Raw genomic sequence first — 21,120 nt, 5'->3', positions numbered from 1 at the left:
TATGCTATCACTCTCTTTGGACTATAGGGCAGAAGTTCACATTCTTGATAATCTCTGAAAAAATATTATACCACATTGCCTGTCCAGATATCTATCGCAATTTTGTTGATGTGGGCCTTCAGCAGGAACTATACACACATGCAATACTATTTGATATGATCAAGACACCATAACCTGCTTTAGTCCGAGTTCAGATAGGCTGTAGATTTCCTAACTTCACCATGATAGATCAGTAATTTTGATCTTCAAGTGAAGAAGGATTTCCCATACTATTCCCAAGAGCTTTTACCAATGGAGTATACTAATCACCAAAGCCACAATGTAGTTAAATAGTACACTAAGACAATTGTGCATAGTAGTTTAAATTGTAGCAAATTAATGATATAATCATAGGCTGCCAAATCTATTCATTATATTGGTATGTAGATTTCCGTGATATTATTTTACCCGTATCTCTGAACAACCCAAGATAACCATATAATTATTTGGGGACTATATTCCATTCCCTTACTCAATGCTCAGCGTCAGCAAACATTATGTAAATAATGACGTAGCGGGTAAGCTATCTATACCAATTATAACCATCATCTAGTGTCGTGCCCAAATCCGATAAATGCATGTTAGTTTATCGTGGAACTCTATAATAAATACGAGTATGCTAATTGCAAATCACAAATAGCTTTTGCGGGGGTTGTTTAGATCAATCTCTCGACTACACTGATCATTCCTATGAAGAACCTAGTGATAATAGAGATAAAATGAATCTCTAGACCCCCATAACACTAGGATCGTTGTGAGAAAAAAGTGAGGGGCAAAATAGATTCCGGATCTAAATCAAACCTTTCGCAAATATCAGCCGTTCTTCAACATGTTACCGCACGCTGTTTTAGTGGATAGGTAACGCGGAAAAACTACAAAGAAGTTATGAAAAAGAAAAAAGCTGACGATTGGATTATTGTCCTTATGGTACGTCTATCATTTGAATAGGCTGATGATCGGTTGGTAAGCAGATGACTTGGGCAATAATGTCTCAATCTATGACGAGTGATAGTGTCATTACTATAGATTCACTAAATGTAACTTCTCAAGTTTGATTGCAACCGGTTTCAAGCGGTTATTTTTAGATCGTAGAGCACCATCAACAGAAATGTAGACGAAAAGAAGCCTATATGACTAATACCTTCAGATCAGTTTTATATCTCGAGAGTTTCACTTAATACTAACTATAGATTTAAACGAAAAATTATACTTCTAATAAATACGTCCCGATAGAATGTCTCTTGTATAAAATGAAGAAAACAAACATTTTCAGACAGCTCATACTTTGAAAAAAATAATGGTAACAAACTTAAGAGACTTTAAACTATATTTGAGAATAATGCAATGATTAGAAAACTGTTATCAACAAATTAGAGTCTGTAAATAAGAAGTATAAAATTCCTGTAAAACTAAATTAACACTTCCTTAATGTTTGGACATGCAATTCTTAAAGCTTCTTCCAATTTTGATGAACTTAATGATGAGAAAGGGGAGCATAGGCTATTGTTTGTCAGGTATAAATCCTGTATGTATGTAGTCGGGATTGATTCAATTATATTGTAGGCACTATCAAGTGCATTCGAATCCAAATTTAGTGTCTTCAAAAACGGAAGCTTTTGCTGTAAAGTTACAGGTAGCTTATTTAGTTTCAAATGACCTGTAATCTCCAAATGCACTAATAGAGGATTGCTGTCATTACCGTGATAAATCTTATCCGTAGTTTTAATATCATAACTTTGGCCATCAATATACCCCATGAACTCTGATAGTTTACTGTTATCCAATTGATCTTTACTTTCACCTCGTATTGCAAGTCTTTGGATATGTTTTGGAATATCAGATAGCTGAAAATTTGGAGTTCCTGATACGATCAACTTAATGACAGACGAGAAACTATTGTTAAATAAACATCTCTCTATGCTTAGTTTCGCATCAAAATAAATCGAAGTTAAATTGGTAGAGCTGTATGTATTTTGGCACTCTAATTCCTTGATGTTTGTATTTGTAATATCTAAAGATTCGAGTGCTGTCAAATGATTAATTCGTCTCATATCTGAAATGGGGTTATTTGAAAAATCCAAGAATTTTAGTGAATTCATCCAGGAAGGATACTCGCCAGTTAAGTCCTGAAGCATCGAAAAATCAATTACACCTTCAAATGAATTATGGGACAGATCGAGACATTGTAACCTTGGAATATCATATAGACCCGCTATACTACTAATATTATTGTGGTGTGCTATTATTTTTCTTAAGTGCAGTAACCCATCAAAACAGTGGTATAAGGAACTGATTGTATTAAATGAAATATCAATGACCTCCAGGTGGTTGAATTTAGTTGATAAAATATGGGTACTGGACAAACAATTCTTGGACGCAAACAGTTCGACTACGCCTTCTGGTGTACCTTCTAATGTTGATAATCTAGAATTACAGATTTCAAAGTGTTTCAGATTAGGTAAAAATGCATTCAAGCCAACAACACTAGGAAGGTTTTCTTCACTCAATACTATTTCCTTTACAGCTTCCCAATCACTGATATCTTTTAATTTGTCAGTTAAGACTGAGACTAAGTCTGTTTTGTTTTGCCGGTAAGATAAATCACCTGGATGATGTAAAGGTGAAGATGACCTTTTAGCAATCCCCCCCTCTTGACTGGATGTCAACCTTTCCAGGTTTTCATTAAACTTAATATTTTCCTCTTCAGTAAATTGCGTTTCTCTATAATCAACATCTTGGTATATCTTGCGATCTCCAGTTAGAATACCTTCTTGCAAATAATCACTATGCTTCCTTAAAAACTTTTTATTTATTTTAGGTGGATCAAGTGGAGTGTCATCAGATAAGTAGTCTGCTTCATCTTCTTCATGTATGTTCTGAAATTTCGGCTTTACTGGTCCACGAATTTGCAAAGATTGATCGTCTCTTTGAAGAATTCTTGAATTAATTCTTCTTCTATGAACACGAATATCCTCATTCGAATTTTCAGCCAAATGAGTATCTATGTGAATCGAAGAGTCTTCAGTATTTTGCGTCGTTGAATTGGAAGTTGTGTTTTCCACTGTATGACTATTTGTAATATCATGATTATGTGAATCTGGTTCTTGCCAAACACCATTCTCCTGATTAAAGATTAATCCTATAGATTCTGGAGTAATTAAAGGCAGCTCACTTATCTGCTGAGGTTTTGGCTTTCGGCTTGTTGTAACATTTGTGTAATTTTCTGCTGATGTTGGCGGAGTTTGGGAAGATGTTGACATATTAGATAAAGATTCTGAGCTTGAATTGTTTCTATCAGACGGATGGTATTCACTTTCAGGCCTACTTTGCTTCTTTCCTCCTAAAGGCTTATTAGCAGAAGTAACTTCTTGTCTGGAAATATTTACATGGTCAGCGTTAATGCCATTGGAACGTGTCAAACGGCTAGCGCTAAGATCATCAGAATAACTGGAATCTGATACGGTGGGATTGCTAACAATTCTCTCATTAAAGGCGTAATTAGATTTCTGATTTTTCAGGACATTTTGAAATATATTTACAGCTTCCAGCGCTGGGTCAGTGTCATTATAATGTGCAGATATATTAGAGTGCTCTTCTACTCTCTTATCTTTCCCTATATTCTGTTTATCATGTCTCTTAAATGTGTTTGTATTCAAATAACCCGATATGTCATCCAGTGCTTGGGTAACTACTAGTTCATTAGGCAATTCTTTCCTGATCTCTATATCATTATTTATGTTCGAACTGGTTAAATCCATTGTCACATGTGTATTGTTATGATTTTGTTGATCATTAGGATTCCCTAAAAAGGCTCTGAATTGTGGTATATCATCATTGGAAGAGTTATATTTCTTGGACCTCTGTTGTACCGTTGCATACATAACACTATTCTCGTTTTCATTTTCCATTTGATTTCCCCTCTGTACACTATCGCTGTTACTACTGTTACTATTTAACCCGTCATCAATACCAGTATCCTCAATTTCATCCTCCTCTTTTAGTTGTGACATGAATTTAGAGTCCGAAAACTCATTGTTAGTAACATAAGCCTTTGTGCCATTCCCCCTAGGCAAAAGCATGTTACCCAGAAGACTAGTATCGGTATTATTCATCTATCTTGTTTTATATTATGAATTTTGTAAAATTTTCTATGCCCAGCATAAAATCACCAAGTTGGAAAGTAGAGAATACTAGATATTTCTGATCCGAGACCTTGTTAGAACAGTGCCTGATTTGTTTCTAATGGCTGAGATACTTTGCTATTGCATAAAGCCTTCTTTTATTGCTATCTTTCGCATACTATTATCCACATAATATTAATGTAAACAAAGAAATGCTCATCTTTCGGGCTCATCGCGTTGGTGTATTTGTTACCCGGCTTAATGAGATGCAAGTATTGTCCACGTTAACAGGAAAGCTATACAGACCGACAGAGGAACCTGTTGGTGTGGCAAGCAATCTGTGTACTCTATGTACTCTATGTATTTAGTACTTTTGCTACTCTTAACACCAAGCGTAACGGGAATTCAGCAATATCATATCAACCATTTAGCCAATGGGTAGTGATGGGTTTCATAAAGTGAAAGAGAGATAAGTCTAACTCTTTAAACTAACTAAATAACATTTCATAAGTTAAGAAATATATAATTAAACCATAAGATTTATAAGTTATAATTGGTTGTGATATAGATGACAGAGAGGAGAATCGCAAGTGCAACAGAAGAACTATCCAGCAGCATTACTCTTCAATAATGAACAAATATTTTCAGGAAAAATACAAAATTTAAGTGATGAACTTTGGAATTTCAAAACCGGGAACGTCCAAATGCTAATGATAATTTACGTGTTTGTTCATTGGGAATTTACCGTAATAGTTACGTGGAAGGATGGACGATTTTTGCGTACGCCAAAACGACATTTTTTTTCCACATCAACTATGAAAGACATTGTAGCAGTTCGGGACTAACCTTGGAGACAAAGGTTATTCATCGAATGCTTCGACGAAGAGATTTTTCTTTCTTTTGTGAGTATATTCAGTTTAATAAATAGTCTCAGCTTCGTTAATATTTTTATTGTCTTTATATATTTCCTTACTTTAATGTAGATGAGGCATAAAACAATTGCTTTGAGGACCTTATAGCATTTTGCATTGCTCCTATCAGCACAAACATTGTTGAGACAATAGGTCCGCCCTAGCTAAGGACTATACTCTATTCAATTGCTCAAACCGGTAGCAATTACACCATCTAAATCAATACTGACACATAGGATCCAATAGTGTTTCAAAAAACAGGTTCCTTTTGAAATTGACATAAATTTGTGCCGTTTTTTACGCGTTTTATTTATTCCATATTTACTATAGGAATAACTATAGACCGTCAAATTGATTGAACAAGTAACCATACAACTTCAAGTTTACAACTATACCAGGTGACAAATAATTGGTTAGCACAACCATACTTCCCTTGAAGTGAACATGTCTGAGCTCACACAATCTCAATTGGAGGACATTAAAGGCTATTTTGTAGCTTTGAAAACTTTCTTCAATGCTACAAACTCAAATAAAGATAGGTCGAGCTCTTCTAGAGCTCAAAAAGCTAGAGCCAAGTTATTAAAATTGAGTCCGTCTCAATTTTATGAACTGAGTACTGACGTATCCGATGAATTAAATAGGCGTATTAATGAGGACCAGGACCAGCCGGAATATCTTTTACCTAAGACAAACTTCCATGTGAAAAGAAACCAAGCAAGACAGAAACTTGCAAAGTTGTCCCAAACTAGATTTAACGATCTCATAGACGACATATTATTTGAGATTTATAGAAGAGACTATCATAACGGTTCGACTAAAAAGCCAGATGGTTTTGATAATTTTGGAAACGAGAAACAAAGTACTAAATCAGAGATGCCTTTTGATCCTAAAGATGACACAGTTGATAATTATAACAGAGTTGATGATAACGGCGATAATACCGTAAACCGGCATTCCAATACTGATGAAAATAGTAGCTCTAACAATGAAACTACAACATCAACTACAGTACAGCCTATAGTAGTCATCCCCAAAAAAGCCTCTATTGATTGGTCATCAGAAGAAGAAGATAATAATGAAAATTTAGATGGTATTACGAAGCAAGTCAAACCAATTACTGAGACTGACGATGTTACAAGTAATACTAAAAATGAATCTACCAATTTATCTGATTTGATTGAGAAGACTTTCAACAATGCTGAAGCAGTACAAGAAGAAGAAGAGGAAGCCCATAATAAGATGTCTACTCGCTCAACTGATAATGATGACTTTAATCTCAATGATACCCCGGTAACAAAGAATAGTAATGAAGAGAAGAACAATTTAGCTTCAAAACTGTTTGAATTTGACCAACCACAAGATGTATATAGCAGTACAAATGACTTTTCTTCTTTATACAGATCTGCGGAAGATATTTCAGATGTCAAAGAAGGTGATCAATCTCTTGAATTAGGTAACGGTGATGACTCCTCTAATCACATTGAACATAGGTATCAAAAGGACTTCATCCAACTAAACTCTCAAATAAGGGATCTTTCCATTGAGAATGAACAGCTTAAACAGCGTATATCTGAACTTGAGTTAGAGATGAAATCACCAACAAAATCTGTAAAGAGAGAAACATATTTGCCTCCAGTTGATACCAAAAAAACACTTAAAAACTTAATGGAAGATAATCTTCTTAACGATTCTGATAATTTGCAAAAATTCTTCGATCCTAATGGATACATTTCTTTTGAACATGTAGATACAGTTAGAAAAAATGTGAATCTGATATATTCTACTATCTATGCAAACTACAAGTCAGAACAAGAGCATTTTGATGTACAGGGTAAAACTTTGTTCAAGTATTTGGCTTACATTTCTGATGCAATTTCAAGAGTGTTGTCTGAGCTACAACTTCCTGAGTTTCATGACCAGAATGTAATTGTTAAGGCAGCAGTTTCACATGCTATTACAACTTTGAGATATTATACCACTTATGGTCCACTTATACCGGTTGTTACTCTACAGGCATCTATTACTGAAATACTGTTTTCTTTTTGTACATTAATAAAAAGTGCCAAAATTAAGTATGATGGTAAAGAAATTGCAAGGTTAAACAGTGATAACACAAATAACATGGCAAAATCTGAATCAACAAAATTGCCCACCTTTCCTTCAACACCAGTTGTAGATGAAAAGCAGAAAATGACGCCCTTCTTCCAAAAGCCAGGTGAACTGGATTCCTTTCTTGATCAAAACGAGGAATCGCCTGTAAAACCTTTGAAAATTACACAGAAAGCAATAAATAGTCCAAAACTAACCCCGGCATCAACTTCAAGAAAGCCTTCAGGGACAGGCTTATTTTCACTAAAAATTGAGAGCAAATCTGTGGATACTCTAAGTAGATGGAAAGAAGAAAACAATGGACCTGATTTAACTCCTTCCAAAATTTCAAGAGACGTTAAAGAATCAGGACATTTAGAGATTAAAACTCCATCAAAGGATGTAACTAAGGACATAGATAATAACCCGAAAACATCTAACCCTGCAAGTTCAGTTGATCCAAACATTGCTGGTAAATCTATTCCTGTCGTTGAATTGAAAAATCAGACAGACTCGAACAAGACAAATGATAATACATTTCAACTCCAAGCAGAACCTGCTCCTATTTCAACGAATAAAAAGTCAGAAGTTGAACCTGTTATTGATACGGTGCAGTCTAGTCGAGTTGCTACAGAGCCGACTTCTTCTATGAATAATTTGAAACCAGACCCAAGCTCTACAGAATTAACAGAACCCTCTATAGAAAAACCATCACCTCCAAAAGGACTATCGCTAATGGGTAGCTTCACGAAGTCATCACTAAGAAAGGTAGATCTCAGCGGAGAGCAAAATAAAAGGGATACTGACATTTCTAAAGATCAGCACCCTATAGAACTTAAAAAGTTCGAATCTACATCTGCAAAAGAAAGTTCCTTAGCTCCTAAATCAGATTCGGAATCTCACTCAAGAAGTTCATTTGAAGGTGATGATAGTGTGCAATATGAGCCGCTTACAAAGTCTCAAGGAACTGCAAATAATTCAGGCCTAAAGGATGACATTCGAGCTGGGCCAAATACCATGGAAGGAATAACCTCTCATGAGACAAAAAACTTAATGGCAGTTGACTCAATAAAAAAGAATGTTGACATCAAGAAGCCTGATGAGCCAACAAAAACTATTGAGGATATTAAAAAAGACAATGTCAAAAAAGTTTCCAGTATAACCACAGCAGATACTCTGAATTCTGTTATTGAAAGTCCTCAACAAAATACCATTCACACCAGTAAGAATGCTGAAACAAAAACCGATAGTGAAGAAGAGGACGGCAATGACAACGAGGCCGGCGATGAAGACGAAGATGATGATGAAGAAGACGATGAAGACGAAGACGATGAAGACGAAGACGATGAGGAGGATGAGGATGAGGATGAGGATGCCAATGAAAATGCTAGTGATATAAATTTTGATATTGATGCGTTTGACATTGAAAACCCCGATAATACTTTATCTGAGTTGTTACTCTATCTAGAACATCAAACAATGCAAGTTATATCCACAATTCAAAGTCTCTTGACATCCATAAAGGAACCGCAAGCAACAAAAGGAAACCTACGTTCAGAATCCAATGCTATTAATGAAGTTATAGGACAAATGGTTGATGCAACAAGTATTTCTATGAACCAAAGCCGTAACGCTAATCTAAAAGAGCATGGTAGCTGGGTTGTTCAAAGTTTGCAAGATTGTGCTATGCGATTGACAGTTTTGTGTAAGTTAAACAAGAATGGTACTCTAATTCATGAAGATAATGATGGTGATTATGCTGATAAGAACTTTAAACAAAGATTAGCAGGTATTGCCTTTGATGTGGCCAAATGTACAAAGGAATTGGTGAAAACTGTTGAGGAGGCAAGTTTGAAGGAAGAAATTGACTATCTCAATGCAAGATTAAAATAGATGACCTTTTCTAGGAAATTTTTTTTGCGTCTTTACAGCTTCCATCTGTTTACAAACTTGTTCTTTATTATTTTAAGTTAAAAGGTTATACCTAATGTATTATTATATGTATTATTGTAATTTTGATTGGTTGCTATTCACTATCAATACTAATAATCCTCTTTGCATCAGTTGCGAGCACGAATGGATTTGACTTCATAGGAGCAGTACTTATGTTATTTGTTATTTTTGGAAAGTGTATACCCTTTAAATTGCTTCTGTTTCTGCATCAACTCATCTAATGATAGAGCTAGTTCGTTGAAAAAAGTGGATAATAATACAAAATGATAAAATATAATGTAATATTGAATTCTTCACATTAACTAACTGATTTAGAATATTAAAAACATTTACTACTACTACGTATCTTAGGTTCAAACTCATACAATTAAAGGAATATTGACTAATATGTTTCATGATCTCTTAAAATTTAATCCAAATACTTGACTAAAGGGGTGGGAATAGTAACTATTTTTTCTTATTGCGCCTATTAACTATCAGATGTTGAGAACTCCTACGAATTTCCATTTTAATTTTAAATGGAGTTTCTATAGTTTGCTCTTGGATTTGCAAAGTTTGTAATACCTTCATCAAAAATTCCCAAATTGAACCATTCATGATCCAATGCCTTCCTCGCTGTAATTCTCTTAGTTGGATCAAATTCAAACATTTTACGACATAGATCGACAAACCAGTACCAGAACAAGAAAGAGTCCTTATCTAATTTATGCTGTGGAGGGAACATATGAGAGCCCTCGTAGATGTTGCCATCATAATGCTGATGACCCCTCCATAAAAGTTTTGAACTGACTAAACTCCAATTTTTATCGGGTGAAAGGTTCCAGTTTATACTTAGTCGTTCACCATAATCTTGTTTTAGGACTCTTGATATATAGACATCCAATCTATCACAAGACTCCATTACTCTTTTCATTGATTTTTCTGTAGTAACTATTTCGCCCCGCTTATTTTTTTCTGGCCACTGCAAAGTTAGTGATTGTCTATTGAAGTGTCTAACAACCGTGGTATTGAGATCTGATGGCAAATTTCCTAGTTTGTGTCTTACCTTGTAAAACATCTTATCGATCAATTTTGTAGGAAAAGGAGTACCGTTAATTCTTTGCATCATCGCCATATGTTCCAAATTTTCATGAATTGGGTATAGAGATTCTCCAATTACTAGCTCCACCAATACGCATGCTATTGACCAAACATCGCATGGGAAAGACCACCCCAGACCTAAAACAATTTCTGGAGCACGATAATGTCTTGTTGATATAACTGGTGGGTGATATTCCTTATGAAAAACTGCACTTCCAAAATCAATAATCTTAATTTCCGGATTGGTCAGTATCTTTCTCTTTCCCTGAGAGGCAGCTCGCCTTCTGTTACTCATAGAATCTATCACGTTTTGTGGAAGGTCATACTCCACATAAGATTCGTCCACCAACAGGATATTTTCCGGTTTTAAATCAGTATGTATAATGCCCATATCATGCAAGAAACATACAGATCTGATCAACTGTCTAGCTATTGCCTGTATGTGGGACCCAGGAAATCTAGCCACACCATTAGAACACATAAAGTCGTATACCGATCTTCCGTACAGGTCCGTTACCAGGCATATGTGATTTTTATAATCAAAACAATCTCTAAGCAGTAAGCATTGGAATTGGCCTACTGGGTCATTTTCTAATATAGTGCTTAGCACTCTTAATTCTGTTTTGGCTGCCTCTCTGTATCTGTCTACAGCTCTTATGACTTTCACTGCCACAAATTTGTTATTTGGGGAGTAAGTATCTACGCATTTCAAGACTTTCCCGAAGGTGCCTTGCCCCAGCAATTCCTTAACGACGAACTGGCCGTTTGAGCCAAACACGTCGTTTTCCTGGTATATGTAGTGACCGTCTTTGTCTGTTTGGAAGTAGTTCATATTCGGAAGTGATCCTTGGGCGTCCTGCACCCTTTTCACACTGCTGCGTCTTCTGGACGCGATACTGCTGCGTCTTGGTATGTTATCGTCGTATGGTTGTTGTTCATGGGAGAGAAGTCTCTTGAAGCTATTTTTGAAACCTGCGCTTATTCCTGAGGCGGCGCCCGTTGAGTTCTCGTTTGTGAAAGGGGAGACGCTGTGGGCCACCTTCAGCTGCACGCTTCTGTTGCCCTCGAGGGTCTTGCTTGAAGAGCCGGTCAAGTGCAGCAGCTCGTCGTCGTTCTGTATGCGTGCTGGCGGGGTGACCCAGTTTCCGGACTTGAGCGCCGGCTGTGCCAGCGCTGCGTGCGCATTCTGGCCCATGTACAGCGATGCGTCCAGGAGCGAGGACATATCGTTGTCGTCGGCCGGGTATCTGTGGTGTGTGTACGCGCTTCCCAGTGCCTGGTGTGGCAGTCCCTGGTTTGCTGTGCCCATGTTTGCTGAGCTCAAGTTCGCAGTCGCGTGAGTCATCGCAGCGCTGTTGGAGCCGTCCAGGGTGTTGACGAAGTACGAGTAAGAGAGCCGCGAGTGTGGCAGCTGCGGCAAGGACACCGTGCGCTGCTTCTTGTACCGCACGGGGTCGAGGGCGGCCTCGGCGGTGTCGTAGTCATCCAGGATAGCGTTCTCGTCCAAGTAGCGGTCATCCAGCATCAGATCATCCAGCAAGTCTGGAGCGAAATTCATCGTGTTGTTGTTGTTGTTGTTGGTGTTCGTCCGTTTCCTCTTGAACCCCAGCATTTGTGTTGGTTTCTCGTAGGTGTCTATAAGGTCCCCAGTTGAAGGATCCTGTCTCCCACCAATATAATATATACCGAATTTCCCAATATCTGCTTTATTGATCCCATTTAATTAGATCAGTTTTCTTTTTCCTATGGGGGGGTTCATTAATATACTATTTGAGATGAGCTGGGGGGGGTCCATATGCACCGGGGCCCACATACGTTGTAAGAGTGACGATAGGTGACTCCCAAAGTACCCTGTGCCCACCGCTCTGTGCCCGCTCTGTGCTCGCTCTGTGCTCAGGTGCAAGTCCCCGGGGGATCGCTGGCCCTCTGGCTGTTTGTGCGTGTTGTTCTTCCAGATCAGTCGTGTTGCTGTTCTGACCGGCAGTGGGAGTCGGGACAGCCCCGCTCGAGTTCTGGTGGTGTGTGGGTTTCCTTTATCTTTTTCTTTTTCTGGGGGCTGTTCTGGGGGCTGTTCTGGGGGGAGTGATCGGAGGGCCGGCGATGGGGGGGCAGGTGCGGAGAGGGCCCAAAACTGCTTTTCTGGCGGGTCTGGAACGTTTTCTTTATTGTGGGAGGTGATGTGTCATGTGATATTTATTTCGTAGTTCTTGCTATTTACTATGTACTGGGCTATGGGCTATGGGCTATGGGGGGGGGGGGAAAGGTATTTACTGCTTGTCATCTGGGGGCAGGCCGAGGTTCTTCCACTCGTCCTTGTCCATGAGCTGGTGGTCCATGCGGCACTTGAGGTAGTCCTTGGCCAGCAGGCGGCAGTTGTGTGCGTTCTCGTTGGCTGCGAGGCGCATGCACTGCAGGTACTTCTGCATGTACTCGGCGCACTCGCCGTCGTGGTCCAGCGGGAACGACCCGCGCTCCGGCGGCGTGGGCGACAGCGCCCTCAGTGCTCCTCCAGGGTTACCACTAGACATTTTGCTATTTGCTTGTCTTGTTTAGTTTCCTTCCCTCTCCCTATACATGTACTATGTATATATATATTGTGTGTGCGTGTGCGCGTGTGCGTGTGCGTGTGCGTGTTCTTGGTGTGTGTTTTATTATAGACGTGTATTGTGATACTCGTATGTAGTGTAGTAGAACAAGTATAAACGGTATACAGAGAGAGCGCAGAGAGCGCAGAGAGCGCAGACAACGAAACTATGGTCTCAATCTCTTAGGGTCTCTTGGGAACAACGAGGCTCTTCTGATGTTCTTCAAGTCCAAGAAGAACATCACGACTCTCTCTAGACCGATACCACCACCGGCGTGTGGAGGACAGCCGTAGCTGAAACCGTCGCAGTAGTCCTTCAGACCTGGGTCCTCTGGGTCCAAGCCGTGAACCTTCATCCTCTCCATCAGCATCTTGTGGTCGTGGATTCTTTGCGCACCAGACAGGATCTCCTCACCCCTCATGAAGAAGTCGTAGGAGTTGGAATAGCGTGGGTCCTCTGGGTCTGGCATTGTGTAGAATGGTCTGATCTCCAGTGGGAACTTGTCCAGGATGTAGAAGTCGGTGTCGTACTTCTCGCGCACCAGCTTACCCAGGAACTTCTCGTTCTCGGTACTCAAGTCCTCGAAGTCGCCAATGTCCTTGCCGGCCTCCTTCAGCATCTGGATACCTTCCTTGTATGTGATGCGCACCATCTTGCCGTCCTTAGGCAACTTGAACTCCTCCACTGGGTACTGCTTACGGACAAGCTCGATCTCCTTGGCGTATCTCTTCTTCAGCTCAGTGAACAAGAACACAAACAGCTCGCTCAGAACATCCAGCACTTCGTGGTAGTGCTCCTCGAACGCCATCTCCATATCCAAACCAGTGAACTCAGTCATGTGACGGTGGGTGTTGGAGTTCTCGGCTCTGAAGACAGGACCGATCTCGAACACTTTCTCGAAGTCGGCAACAATCAGTTGCTGCTTGTTGAATTGTGGAGATTGGGCTAGGTAGGCCTTACCCTTGAAGTAAGTGACTTCGAAAACGTTGGCACCACCTTCACTGGCAGCACCCAACATCTTTGGAGTGTGGACTTCAACGAACTTCTTGTTGGCCAAGAACTCTCTGAACAAAGCACAGACACCGTGTTGGATTCTGAAAATAGCTTGGTTGGTAACGGTTCTCAAGTCAATGACACGGTTGTCTAATCTTGTGTCCAAGTTGACCACTGGCAGACCAGCAGCCTCGGCCTCGGCCTCAGATCTGGAGGCATCTTCAATCAAGATTGGAAGAGTCTCTGGAGTTTCACTGATAGTGTGGATCTGAGTGACGTGGATTTCTAGGTCCTGGATAGTAGCGGACTTAATTGGCTCGTCAACAACCTTGACAATACCACGGACAAGGACAATGGATTCCAGGTTCAAAGAACCAGCCCACTTAACCATGTTCTTGGAGATCTTTTCGCCGGCCTTGTCAGCCTTGACTAGTGCTTGGATCAAAGAGCTTTGTTGTCTTAGGGTCAAGAACGCTAGAGTAGCACCTTGTTGTCTGGTGTTGTGGACACGAGCTCTGAATAGAACTTCCTTGTCGGCATCTTCTTTGCTTAGGTCCTCGAACTTAACACGCTTTTCACCAGTACGGAATTGGGATTGGACGAATGGAGCTGGGCCATAGTTCTCAGCAGAGTGGTCAACTTCGTTAGCCTTGGCTTGTTCACGCTCTTTTTGTTCGGCTTCTAGCTGAGCGGCACGTTCCTGCTTCCTCTTTTGCTTTTCTTGCTCCTTTTGCAACTTCTTTAGGGCCTTCTTAGACAATGGTTGGCCATCTTCACCTAGGATAACTTCCTTTGGGGCTTCTGGAGAGGCAGCTTTAGCTTCTTCTGCAGACATGATTATATTAGGGTATGTGATGCTGTGTAATTTTCAATCTACAAATCAAATCCAAAAAAAAAAAAACCAATTTAATTGCAATTACAATTGAGTTACCATTCGAATAAGGCATTCTACATACATATTCGAGAGCTCTTAACGTTGCAATCCTGGCAAGGATTATTGCTCATCGCCGGGCATTGGTGGGAACAGCTAAGTTCTGAGTAAAAGTGACATAAAAAAATCGTGAAAAAAAAACTTATAATATGAGACGTCTCAGTCACATGCAATACACAAAAATCAAAGGACTATCTTAAAATGTAGATACATATGTTTCAACAAAGTTGGTATTATTGTAATATATTACCGGTTGTTTACAAACTCAATTGCTGGTGACTGTTACGGTTTTGGCAAGACGTCATTGCTAATCAACTTCTATGGTGGTAATTCTAACTTCTTCAACAGCAATCTATTTGATCACATTTAAAAATAGAATTAGCGAATGTCGGCTCATAACTGTACACTGATGTCAATATATTCACAAGTTGACGACAGTTGTAATATACTTTTATATTTTTTGTAGATCACAATGCGTATTACTACAATGTCATGACATCGCTGGAACCTCGATAGCTGAGCCTATTCGCTGCATTTTCGGCTTTACTGGTACTGTCTGCAACGTCAGTCGTGCGAAGAGTAGAGCGGGTAGAGGGAGCACTGTGCAGTATCTCCGAGTCACGCCAGTGCTTTCGAAAGTGGAATATACCGCGGAACTGCCGGAATCGGAAAAGTGGGTCCTACACTGCCTGTGCCACTGCGGCTGCGCGTGTGGATTGCTAGTGTTCGATCCCAACGGTGACTGTCCTCTCCCTTGCCTCACTTGGCCTTCTCTTTGAATACACGCAGGAATGCAGCGCAGAAGAGAGGCAGTTCCGGGATAGCGTGGTTGTATAACTCCGTGAAAAGTAAATTAGACAGAGAACTCAAGTGGAACGGGCATGTGCATCGGGATTATACATATTTTTGAGATGCCCTCCACACAATAACCCGTACAACCGTAGTTATTCTCTCAAGATCCTGCCTTTTTTTGCTGTTTCTCTTGCAACTGGAAGAAGAATTAAAACCCGTGTAGGGACATCCTCCCGCACTCCCTTGGTTAGCAGCCAGTGAGGGTGAGAAGAAGAAAAATACACAAACAGCCGTAGAAAAGACAGTACACATCTCACCACCCACATCTGATACAAGACGCTCCACTTCCTCCCCCCGATTCACTACAAGTCCACGGCAGATATACAGGGATGGTGCTCTGCAGCTTTCTTCTACAGGTATTTTCCTGCCATGTCGTCAATACCCGTGTGAAAGGCATTTTCCAGTCATTCTGCGGCACAGACTCCTACGTACAGCAGCCGGATCTTTCATTTCCCACTGCCCAGCCGACACGTTTAGCATTGCCTCCGCAGACAACTAGCGTAGCTACACATTATCAACCAGCTTCTTCTCTGCATCTCCCAGCATTCGATCACAGTGTTCCGCCTTGTGCAGGTACTTCTCCGCCCCCCCTGAAGTCCTCAGAACAAACACGCACACACTTAGATGCACAGAAGTCTATCTAAACAGCATTTGCCAACTTGGAGGTGAGGGAGGTACCCCTAAAAAATACAATGCTCCTGCGGGATATTCTCCGCTGTCAAGCCAACTTTAGTACTAGGCGCTATCCCTCTCACCCTCCCCCCCCATTGTTCTCATGCGCAAGGGTCCTCTGTAACACCCCCCGCCTTTGTGGGCTATCATTCGATATTAACATGCCCACATCGCTAGTTTGAGTTTATTGCCCTCCATGCTTTTCTTTTCACTCTGGAGCCTTGCTAATAGGGTTGATCCTTAACACTAGCAGCGATGGTTATCCTGATCGATTCTTATCCTGGTTGATTCTTATCCTGATCAAGCCTTATCCTGATGGGATACTTGTTATGTCCCTTATCCATCACTCGCCATGACCTTAGAAGGGGGGGGGGGGGGGGGTTGTACATGGAACGCCCTGATCAAATGGTGAAGTCATCCTTTATTCATTGATATACCCTTTTTCCCTATCAAGATACCTTCTTATGGTTCTTAAGAAAACATTCTATTTAAGGAAGGTGCCTAAATTACATCATGGTGCCCCTAATATGTAATGATCTTCAGTTTTCTCGGCGTGAACTGCTCATAGTGATGGAAAATCGATGTGATTACACACAGGCCGGCCCATATTCGATCAACAGAGCCTTATATATATAATAGAAAGCAGTACTAGCATTTGCAACTTTGAAAAGAACATATATCACCAACAGGATATACAACTAACACCGCACTGCATATTTGTATGTGAATGTAAGCGCTGCATATATAGCAAGCCCACTCACAACAATATTATGAACACACCCAACACACCCAAACCCGAAGTAGGGTTTAAACCCATAGATATAGTACGAGCCATAAGTGACTATTATATCCACGACGAAATCAAAGACCACAACAAGCTCACTTTTTTCAAAGGAGATATAATATACATTGTCACCAAATTAGACTCCGGATGGTGGGACGGTGTCCTGGTTGAGGATAACCTAGTCTACACTTCCAGAGGATCCAAGACTGGCTCTGTGGTCAGGGGATGGTTACCTTCAAGTTATGTGAGGTCGCTGATTCTCACCACAGATACAGCAAACAAACCGGGTTCAATATACTCTGGTACTGAAGTTGTGCCTGAAATTATCACACCAGACATATCAGTCTTGAATAACACGGAAAAACTACGAAACTCTATTACATCAATGATTAATGAAGCACCTAAGGCGGCAAAATTGAAACCAGACCCTGAATGCTATGATGATGCAACTTCATATTATATCCCAGCAGACCGCAACCTGTTCTACCTAAACGACAGTGATATTGTGACTTGGAATCAATTATTTGTGGTGTTGAATCATTATCTTGACAAGACGAAAGAATGCTTTACCAAGAGCTATGATGAAGTAAGTCATATAAGCGAAAAGAGGAAAAGCTATAGGCCGGAGTTCAGGTATAATTATACCCTTCTGGGGGCATATGTTACGTATCTAATACAAGCCTGTGAAATACTAAAAGAATCGACCCCCCCTGAGACTATTGACCCGGTAAAGAAACACAAGGTGATAAAGTTGTTAAGTGAAGATCTCATACATTGTCTAGGTGTCATTTCTGAGTCGGCACATGTTTGGTATAACCATTCATATTATACAAGTTATTCACGTTCCAGTCATCAGCAAGGAAATTATAGTACCAATGATACAGATATAGATAAAACACTCATTATTTCAAGATGTTACGATGTTGCCCTCGAGAGCTTTGATAAGATTCATGATCAATTTAATATTCTGTTTGATATGCTAAATGAGTTCTCTGTGAGGCATAAATCATTCATCATTCCTCAGCTTTTCCCGAGATTCATGAGATTGTCATTTAACGGAGGATCGTGGTCCAACCCATTCCTTTTGCCTCCAAATAAACTTGCCAGTCAAAATCCGATATCTAGCTACTATCCACCTGCTATCGAGAATGTACTGGGGCGCACTTCTGGTTATCACAGAAATAAAAGGAGAAATTCTGTACTGTCGTCTCCTTTCAGTGGAACTAACTCTCTAGGTAGTTCACGCAACAGCTCGTCAGGAAATTTATCTGCTGCTGGGCAGCAAAGATCTAGCGCTGGATCATTCTCGACAACATCAAAGCACACAGATAAACCCTCTCGTAAAAGCACTGGTCTATTTGCTCAATATCTTCATGCAAACAAGAATTATCCTGTTGTTAATCCTTCCAATATTAATGCTTGCAAAGATAAGTTCAAGAATTATGATAATAAGATTGGAAAGTTTCCTTTGAGTAGAGACACGCTGGAACTCTTGGAAAAGAGGAAGGGTCAGATACATGTAAGTTTCAGCGAGTTTAATGAATTGGATAAAAACGAAGAAGAAGATATTCCCGTAAAACCAAGTAGTATTGAGACTATGACATCCACAGCCCCATCGAGATCGAAGGTCATACAAAGCTTAGAGGCCAATTTCCGGACTTACAAAGAGATAAATACAACCGTTCTGATTATTAATATATTGGAAAATTTGGATCTAACGATGTTTACAAAAATGAGACATATAGTAGTGAATGGTGGTATTTATGGTTGGGAGTTTGAGAAATATCAGGACTTGATGAGACATACTCTTGTCTCTGTTGCTTATTCTGTTGAGGAATTTTACAAAATAAAACAAACCTTTCATGACATTGCAATGAGACTAATTATGTGCTCTCAACACACAACTCTAGAAGATCCATATGTATTTTCGACAATGAAATCAAATTACCCTGTGGGTGCCTTGGATCCAATTTCAATTGATACTTTGACAATATGCTCGAAAGCAGATATAAGCGCCTATGGCTCTTATTTGTTAAAGAAAGAGGACATTATCAGAAAAAGTCTATACGAAAGACTTTTGAGGGAAGATGCCGAATTTAATTATGACACTTACTATTCAGTATGTGCAGATTTTAGAGATGCTAGACAAAAGTATGTTGAAATGGCAGACGCAGCTTGTGCCGTTGTTTCAAAACTAGTTGAGGAAAGGGACAAAATCCTTAATTATGCCGCAAGGACGATGCAAAGTGAGCTTGTTGCAAAATTACTAGAAGATGAGGAAATAAATGAATATATTGAAGAGGAGGATAGCTATTATAAAAATGAGTCCAATGTAGTCGTATGTCCCGATGATAAAATTGAGTTTGTGCCATGGTACCTTCAGCCAAACTATACCGCCGAAGTTATTTTTGATTCAAAAGGAAGAATGAAAGGAGCTAATAAGAGAGATTTGTTTGAATATTTGTTTCAATCCTCATCTCTCGATATGCCTTTTGCGATAACTATGTTGATAACTTTTAGGACAATATTTACTTCTACTGAATTTATTGTTAATATAATTGAGAGATTTGAAGAAGCACCACCAGAAAATCTGAGTTATGAAGAGTATAACGACTGGATTGAAAAAAAATACTTACCAAACAAAGAACGGGTAATTTATCTATTATGGAAACTGTTCACATTTTTTTGGAATGAACGGTATATGGATTTTCCTGTAGCACTATTGGAGAACTGTATTAAAACTGCACAGCGTGAAAATATCGCCTATGCTAATGAACTTTACACATCTTTGAATGAAATCAAAGCTAACAATCAGACTTCTGAATATAGCTACTGGTCATTGTTAGAGCCTAGTACCGAAATCCTTGAATATAATAATGATTTGAAGCGGATAGGATTCTCAAACCTTGTGCATGATGCAAAGTTTACAGCTAATGTCTATGAGTCAATATTAGATATACCAGCTGAAAACGTTGCTCAGCAACTAGCTTTGATTGAAGAAAATCTTTACGAAAAAATTACAATATTTGATTGTCTTGACCGCGTGTGGGGATGTAAGCAATGTGATTTCGGAGGTTCTAAGAATATTAGTGAGTTTATTTCATTTGCGAATAGCATCACTAAATATGTGTCTTATAAAATTTTACAATATGATACAGCAGCCAAAAGAGGACAGGCCATCGGTTATTTCATTAAGGTCGCTCGTATTAGCTATGAAATTAATAATTTCTCTAGTATGACTGCTATCATCTCAGGTATTTATGCATCGCCAGTAAATCGTTTACATGAAAGCTGGAAGTTGGTATCTCGAGAATTACAGAACACCTTGCGTGAGCTTGATGACTTGATGATATCTACGAAAAATTTTTTGAAGTACAGATTGACGCTTAAGAATGTTGGTAACAGACCATGTATTCCATTTTTTGGAGTATATCTTTCAGACTTATTATTCACACACAATGGGAATCCAGATTATGTTGATAAAAGCAGGGGAACAGTAAATTTTACAAAAAGATTTCGGATTTTTGATATTATTCAGGAAATTTTTCACTATAAGAAGGTGAAATATGAATACAAAGCAGACTTAGATATAATACACCATATCATGAATGTAGCTGAAAATGTGCCGGATGTTGAGAATCAGTATCACTTGTCACTCCAGTTGGAGCCTAGATCAAAAAGTACTTCTACATCTTCATCTGGCGACACAGCCACTATCGTTGATGTCAAGAAGGAGGAAGAGAGTCAACAGACACCAAAGAAAGGAATAAGAAAGCATTTTCATATGAAATCTAAAAATCCAGAAAATAAGGTTCTTGTCAATAAAGGTAAAGAAAAATCAAGGAAAAAGAGTTCAGGATTCAGATTCTTTGGCTCTAGAAAATCTCGTAGTATTTCAACCGATGCATCTTAATCAAGGGCATTGATATACTACCTAATTTATTTTTTAGCTGGCAAATTTATAGTCGGCCTATATCTAAAAATATCGTCCCTGTAGGGAGTTGTAGCTATAAATTACTTTGCATATTAGTTTAATTAATATTTATTTTGCATTTCTAATACAATAAAAACCTGTTTAGTACCACGGAAGCAATGTGTCATTTCTTTGATC

The 21,120-nt window shown here is 39.4% G+C and overlaps 7 protein-coding genes across 7 annotated transcripts; 3 read left to right on the top strand and 4 right to left on the bottom strand.

Moving 5' to 3' along the window:
- Nucleotides 1–1,448: 1,448 nt before the first annotated feature.
- On the bottom strand, nucleotides 1,449–4,151 carry NUD1 (Nud1p; the record flags this gene model as incomplete). Its single annotated transcript, XM_445694.1, has 1 exon — nucleotides 1,449–4,151. The coding sequence occupies one exon, from the start codon at nucleotides 4,149–4,151 to the stop codon at nucleotides 1,449–1,451; it is 2,703 nt and encodes a 900-aa protein (XP_445694.1).
- Nucleotides 4,152–5,515: 1,364 nt separating this feature from the next.
- On the top strand, nucleotides 5,516–9,052 carry SPA2 (Spa2p; the record flags this gene model as incomplete). The annotated part of the gene is made up of 1 exon (XM_445693.1): nucleotides 5,516–9,052. One exon carries the CDS (start codon nucleotides 5,516–5,518, stop codon nucleotides 9,050–9,052), a length of 3,537 nt encoding a protein of 1,178 aa, XP_445693.1.
- Nucleotides 9,053–9,626: 574 nt separating this feature from the next.
- On the bottom strand, nucleotides 9,627–11,804 carry KNS1 (serine/threonine protein kinase KNS1; the record flags this gene model as incomplete). The annotated part of the gene is made up of 1 exon (XM_445692.1): nucleotides 9,627–11,804. The coding sequence occupies one exon, from the start codon at nucleotides 11,802–11,804 to the stop codon at nucleotides 9,627–9,629; it is 2,178 nt and encodes a 725-aa protein (XP_445692.1).
- A 655-nt stretch (nucleotides 11,805–12,459) lies between these two features.
- On the bottom strand, nucleotides 12,460–12,720 carry COX19 (Cox19p; the record flags this gene model as incomplete). The annotated part of the gene is made up of 1 exon (XM_445691.1): nucleotides 12,460–12,720. One exon carries the CDS (start codon nucleotides 12,718–12,720, stop codon nucleotides 12,460–12,462), a length of 261 nt encoding a protein of 86 aa, XP_445691.1.
- A 223-nt stretch (nucleotides 12,721–12,943) lies between these two features.
- On the bottom strand, nucleotides 12,944–14,605 carry DPS1 (aspartate--tRNA ligase DPS1; the record flags this gene model as incomplete). The annotated part of the gene is made up of 1 exon (XM_445690.1): nucleotides 12,944–14,605. The coding sequence occupies one exon, from the start codon at nucleotides 14,603–14,605 to the stop codon at nucleotides 12,944–12,946; it is 1,662 nt and encodes a 553-aa protein (XP_445690.1).
- Nucleotides 14,606–15,882: 1,277 nt separating this feature from the next.
- GVI51_D06523 (uncharacterized protein) lies at nucleotides 15,883–16,197 on the top strand (the record flags this gene model as incomplete). The annotated part of the gene is made up of 1 exon (XM_445689.1): nucleotides 15,883–16,197. One exon carries the CDS (start codon nucleotides 15,883–15,885, stop codon nucleotides 16,195–16,197), a length of 315 nt encoding a protein of 104 aa, XP_445689.1.
- Nucleotides 16,198–16,995: 798 nt separating this feature from the next.
- Nucleotides 16,996–20,922, top strand: GVI51_D06501 (uncharacterized protein; the record flags this gene model as incomplete). Its single annotated transcript, XM_445688.1, has 1 exon — nucleotides 16,996–20,922. One exon carries the CDS (start codon nucleotides 16,996–16,998, stop codon nucleotides 20,920–20,922), a length of 3,927 nt encoding a protein of 1,308 aa, XP_445688.1.
- Between the last annotated feature and the right edge of the window lie 198 nt (nucleotides 20,923–21,120).

Source organism: Nakaseomyces glabratus, chromosome D, assembly GCF_010111755.1.
Source record: "Nakaseomyces glabratus chromosome D, complete sequence".
Classification (NCBI taxonomy): Eukaryota; Fungi; Ascomycota; class Saccharomycetes; order Saccharomycetales; family Saccharomycetaceae; genus Nakaseomyces; species Nakaseomyces glabratus.
Note: the sequence above shows the minus strand (reverse complement) of the source record. Positions and strands in the feature narration are given on the sequence as shown.